Source organism: Pinus tabuliformis, chromosome 2_1 (assembly GCF_031772625.1).
Source record: "Pinus tabuliformis cultivar Carrire ecotype Pingquan chromosome 2_1, CPIR1, whole genome shotgun sequence".
Lineage (NCBI taxonomy): Eukaryota > Viridiplantae > Streptophyta > Pinopsida > Pinales > Pinaceae > Pinus > Pinus tabuliformis.
In genome coordinates this window covers 662,151,789-662,157,464 of record NC_142299.1, presented here as the reverse complement: position 1 = coordinate 662,157,464, position 5,676 = coordinate 662,151,789, and the positions used below count along the sequence as shown (strand labels likewise).

At 42.1% G+C, this 5,676-nt stretch overlaps 1 protein-coding gene across 1 annotated transcript; it reads left to right on the top strand.

Moving 5' to 3' along the window:
- The first annotated feature begins 485 nt into the window (after positions 1 to 485).
- Positions 486 to 3,079, top strand: LOC149202327 (uncharacterized). Its single transcript, XM_089401557.1, has 6 exons — positions 486 to 621; positions 948 to 976; positions 1,404 to 1,609; positions 1,727 to 1,998; positions 2,395 to 2,895; positions 2,979 to 3,079. Exons 1-6 carry the CDS (start codon positions 486 to 488, stop codon positions 3,077 to 3,079), a joined length of 1,245 nt encoding a protein of 414 aa, XP_089257683.1.
- The last annotated feature ends 2,597 nt before the right edge of the window (positions 3,080 to 5,676 follow it).

Below are 5,676 nucleotides of genomic sequence, written 5' to 3'. Positions count from 1 at the left end.
AGTTGGCAACAGGAGCAAAAAGACGGGTAATTGCTAAGGTCAAAAACTGCCCTTTAAAAATAGCAGGACAGTCAGTTACAGCAGATTTAAATGTGCTTCCCCTTGGCTCATACGATATATTGATTGGTATGGATTGGTTAGAAAAACACTGGTCCATAATTAATTGTAAAACCAAGACTATCAGTTATAAGGATGAGCTTGGAATAAAACAAGAGATGCAGGGAATCAAGCGGCCAGTGCAAATTCGGCCCATAACCGCCTCACAGTTAGCCAAATGCATTAGGAAAGGATGTCAGATTTATGTCGTCCAAGTGGGCTATGCCAACTCAAAAGATAAAACAGCCACAATGGAGAATATTCCTGTGATACAAGAATTTGCCGATGTGTTTCCGGAAGAGATTCCCGGGCTGCCACCCAAAAGAGACATAGACTTTACCATCGAGTTGGTGCTAGGAGCAGCCCCAGTCTCCTGAGCACCCTACAGAATGAGCGTACCAGAATTGACGGAGCTGAAAATGCAATTACAGGAGCTGTTGGACAAAAAGTACATTCGCCCCAGTGTGTCCCCTTGGGGAGCCCTGATATTGTTCATTAAGAAAAAGGACGGGACCCTCCGCATGTGTATGGACTACCGTCAATTAAACAAGTTGACAATCAAAAACAAGTACCCTCTACCCTGTATTGATGAATTGTTTGACCAGGTGAAGGCAGCAATAGTTTTCTCAAAGATTGATTTGCGATCAGGGTATCACCAAATCTAGATTAAAGAGGAAGACATAGCTAAGACAACTTTTAGAACTCGGTATGGCCACTATGAGTTTGTGGTGTTACCCTTCGGGTTAACCAATGCCCCCGCCACCTTTATGTGTCTAATGAATAGGGTATTTCATCGGTATTTGGATAAATTTGTGCTAATCTTTATTGACGATATATTGATTTACTCTCAGACTATGGAGGAGCATCAGGAGCACCTCAGGTTAGTATTGCAAACCCTCCGAGAACACCAATTATATGATAAGTTTAGTAAATCTGAATTCTTTAAAGAGCAGATACAATATTTGGGGCATATCATCACTAAAGAAGGGATCGCAGTGGATCCTAAAAAGATAAGGACCATAATCGAATGGCCAGTACCCAAAGATGTGGCGGACATCTAATCTTTCATGGGACTAGTAAGCTATTACAGACGGTTTGTCGAAGGATTTTCAAAAGTAGCCTATCCAATCACATCCTTACAGAAAAAAGGGAAGAACCTTCAGGTGGACCCTGAATGTCAAAAGAGTTTCGAACAACTCAAATACTTGCTCACCACGAAACCCATTCTAATCATAGCCGATCCTAGTAAAGATTATATGGTGTGTACTGACACAAGTAAGGAAGGGGTAGGAGGTGTGTTAATGCAGGAAGGGAAAGTGATAGCATACAAATCAAGAAAGTTAAAAGAGCATGAGCAGAAATATTCTGCTTACGATCTAGAATTGGCAGCTGTGATTCACGCCCTGAAAATGTGGCGACATTACCTTATGGGAAGAAAATTTCTGTTATTGACAGATCACCACAGTCTGACCAACTATTTTAGCCAGCCCACTCTAAATGCAAGGCAAGCACGGTGGGTGGATTTCCTAAGTGGTTTTGATTTTGAGATCAAACATTTAAAAGGGAAGGAGAATCGGGTGGCAGACGCTTTGAGTTGGAAATTGCAATGCCTATACGAAATTTCTTGCAGTGAAGGGAAAAGCCCCTTCGGGGAAATGATTAAAAAAGCAGCCGAACAAGATGTTGTTTATCAGCAAATTCAGCAATCGACCAGCAAAGAAAAACAGCCGGATTATGCTTTGGATGCTGTTGGAATGTTGTATTACAAAGGAAGGCTATATGTGCCCAATCAGAACAATATTAAAAATCTGATATTGGATGAGTATCATAGGAGTCATTACGCTGGACACCCAGGATATCAAAAGATGATCACTGCACTTCGGAAAGAATATTATTGGCTGGGTATGAAGAAAGATGTGGCTGGTTATTTGGCACAATGTCTAGAATGTCAGCAAATTAAAGTAGAACACCAACATCCTGCGGGATTATTACAACCATTACCCATCCCAGAATGGAAGTGGGAAACCATCTCTATGGATTTTATAACAGGTTTTCCTAAGTCAAAGAAAAATAACGATTCCATCATGGTGGTGGTGGACAAGCTAAGTAAGTCAGCACATTTTATACCGGTGCAATCTACCTACAGAGTTGTGCAGATCGCCCATGTTTTCATGCAAAATATATTTAAGCTGCATGGGTTACCAAAGACAATAATTTCAGACCGTGATGTGAAATTTACATCGGTCTTTTGGAAAACATTGTTTGAGGAATTGGGGACTCAGCTGAACTTTAGCACAGCTTATCACCCTCAAACTGATGGGCAAACCGAACGAGTGAACCAAGTGGTGGAAGATATGTTAAGGGCATATGTGATGCAGCAACCAACCAAGTGGGAGGATTATCTACACTTGGTTGAGTTCGCTTACAATAATGGCTACCACACATCATTGCTAATGAGCCCTTTTGAAGTATTGTATGGGCGGAAGTGCCACACCCCCTCGAGCTGGAGTGGACCGGAAGACAAATTGATGTTAGGTCCTGAAATGTTTAAGGAGATGGAGGAACTGGTTAAAGAGGTACGTGCTAATCTGAAGGCAGCTCAAGATAGGCAAAAGAACTTCGTTGACCAAAAAAGGAGGTTTAAGGAGTATCAAGTCGGTGATCATGTATATGTGAGAATTCGAGCAAAAAAGAGCACATTACAGTGGAGCGGGTGCACTAAGTTGGCACCTCGATACTGTGGACCATTCCAGATCTTAGCAAGAATTGGGCCAGTAGCTTACCAGCTCGCTCTGCCAAGTCACATACAAGTCCACAATGTCTTTCATGTCTCCGTGTTAAAAAAATATGTTTATGACCCTAAACATGTGATTAAATGGCAGGATATTCAGGTAGAACCGGAAGGAGAAATCTGGGTCGAACCACTGAGCATCCTCGACCGGAGAGAAGTAACGCTGTGGAAGCGGGATATTACCCAAGTTAAAGTGCAGTGGCAACACTTTGGGCCTGATGAGGCCACTTGGGAGGATGAAGAACTCATGAAACAGGCTTACCCAGGGCTATTTATAACTGAAGGACATCGGGACGATGTCTAATTTCAAGAGGGGGGAGATGTCATATCCCCAGATTATTGTAAATATTTTATTTACCTCAATTTAAAAAAAAAAGAAACAAACTAAAGGATGATGATTATTACCTATTGAATAAATTAATATTTTTTTCAGTAAATGAAAATGAGAAATGATTTCCTAGTAACAGGAATATCATGTAACTTCTAAGGAGAGAAGTTAATATATTTATAAAAAAAAAACAGTTGCAAAACCCTAACCACCCTTCCCCCTAACCGTGGAATGGTTTCGAGGAAAAAGGGGGAAGAGGAAAAGAGGACTGTGCTGTAGAGGACAGGCAGTAGGAAAGGGAAGGGGCTTACCATGTCTGGTGATGATCAGATGGTAAGGGCACAGAGCGCGTGCAACTAGCAAAGACTGTAGTCTTTGAGAAAGCTAGGGGGGAGATTGGTCTCGAAAGACAATCTCATGGTCGGGTGGTTGACTAGTTGCAGTGAGTAGAGGTGACCCTATCTCGGAAAAGAAAGGAAAGTGCACATACAGGAAGCGACACAGGTATGAGACTCTGACTTGAAACTAGAAAATGTTTAATTTCTGTGGGTTGCAGTTCTTTTTAGAATTTATGTAAGTATATTCAGAAAAAAGGGAAATGGTGAGGTCAGGTAGTTCTCTTTATAAACTGTTTTCCGGGTAATAGCAGCAGTAAGCTGCCAAGAAGAGGGTGGAACTTAGTTAGAGAACCCTACAGTTAACCGTCTCTGTTAGACAATTTTTCCTCAGGCTGGAAACTAAAACTTGTATGGTAGCACGGGCGTAACAGTATTTGGTAGGGGTTGCCAGTGTGAGTTTATTGAGAGGTACCATACCAAATGTATTAATCAGTTTTCATACAACAGCGGATGAAAGAAAAATGATTAGGAAGACACGGAAAATTAGACTAATTGCTCTCATGAACATTAATAAACCAATTGAGGAGTATTGTGCAATGCATAGACAGACCCGAGTATATAAAGTGAACAGAACTGGTTAAATTCCAGAGATATTCTTAGTTGGCTTGTAATGTTTGGACTGAGCTTTTCCTAAAAGAAATATAAGTAGGAAATGTAGTCGTTTGCCTTACTGCGAGCATGCAGCAACCATGAAATATCACTAATCAATTGCAGAGATTAATGCAAGTCTGTAGGGTGCCGCAAGAATGCTTCCCCTGTATTAGGGTAGGGCCAGTCACAGCATGGGCGCGGCAGGAGGTCCGCTCCACAAGTAATCTCTAAACGGTGAAAGAACCCAAAAGAAAAACTGGGTAATGAGCATGGATGGGTAAATAGGTTGGGTAGGGTCGCTACCCTTCAGCGTTAAACACTTCCACAATTAAACAAAGACAAGGACCTAGTAGCATGCAAAAGCTAGTGGGAAGAAATTTAAGACTGTAGTTGGGAAGCAGGGCTCGGACCCTCTCAAAACGAAAAGACGCATGCATGTGGAACAAACCAACTCAAAGTCGAATGCATAAAAAACCATAGAACTGTACATTTCTTTGCAATCTAAACCAAAATGCTTGACATCTTTAAACGCTGGCAAGACCATGAATTTATAGAAAAGAAACTACATCTCCTGTACAGACCAGTCGCGGTGCGGCAATTCCTTTAAACAAAAATATAACAAGGAGACCATCTATCTATTAAATCAATAGTTCTTCATAATAATTACAGTCCAGCAGATAAGAGTATAGACGTGCCGAAGCAAAATGTGCACAGTTTGCATTAAAGACTATACAACCATAATGTCCGAGCAGTGGAAACTATAGTCGGACGCCCAACTCTAGAAATTAAAATTACATAAGTCATTTCAATGGAAAACCTGGAGCCTTGAGGGGACGCAAACACCCTCTGCTCCATTATTTATCAAAATATGGAAGAAACTGGAAGGGCCACCCTCCGAGACAATCAGACAAGGCCACGGCCAAAAGGCTTTTCCATACCTGGACCTCTGGACATGCTGAAGGAGGGTTTCCCTTAGTCGAGTCTAGGCCACCGTATGAGGGATAGGCGCCCAGCCTACATGAGAGCAACCCATGCAAAACAAAGTTAGATAACTGTGGAAGGAATGTGAGCTGCTGTAAAATTTCAAAGGAAATTGCCCTCGCTCTTTGTCAAGAAGAAACTTACCGCTAAAGGAAATTCCAACCAACGTAAGACAACTCTCGTCTCGGTGCTGTGGAATGCCCTCCAATATCAACCAACCTGCAGTTTGTATGAACCAGGTGCAAAAACAAGAATTCCTTCAGTAAAACGAAGGAGCGCATAGTCAAAAGAAAACAGAACAAGCATGACTCTATTTCATGTGATTACCTGAGGGTTTGGTGACAAATCCACCGGCATTCGCGCAGGGTCTGTAGGTCTGGCTCTCTGGAGCTGAATGCATGGGCGAAACCAGAGCAGGCCCGCACAGAAAGTTGCCTAACCAAATGAACTTCGCCACCCAAAGCAACCGATAGATTAGGTTGAAAGCCCGT

Coding starts and splice junctions, on each gene's coding strand:
- LOC149202327 (XM_089401557.1), top strand. CDS start 486: ATGAGCGTACCAGAATTGACGGAGCTGAAAATGCAATTACAGGAGCTG. Junction 1,610..1,726: donor CTAAATGCAAGGCAAGCACG/GTGGGTGGATTT, acceptor AATTTCTTGCAG/TGAAGGGAAAAGCCCCTTCG. Junction 1,999..2,394: donor GAAAGAATATTATTGGCTGG/GTATGAAGAAAG, acceptor ACTTTAGCACAG/CTTATCACCCTCAAACTGAT.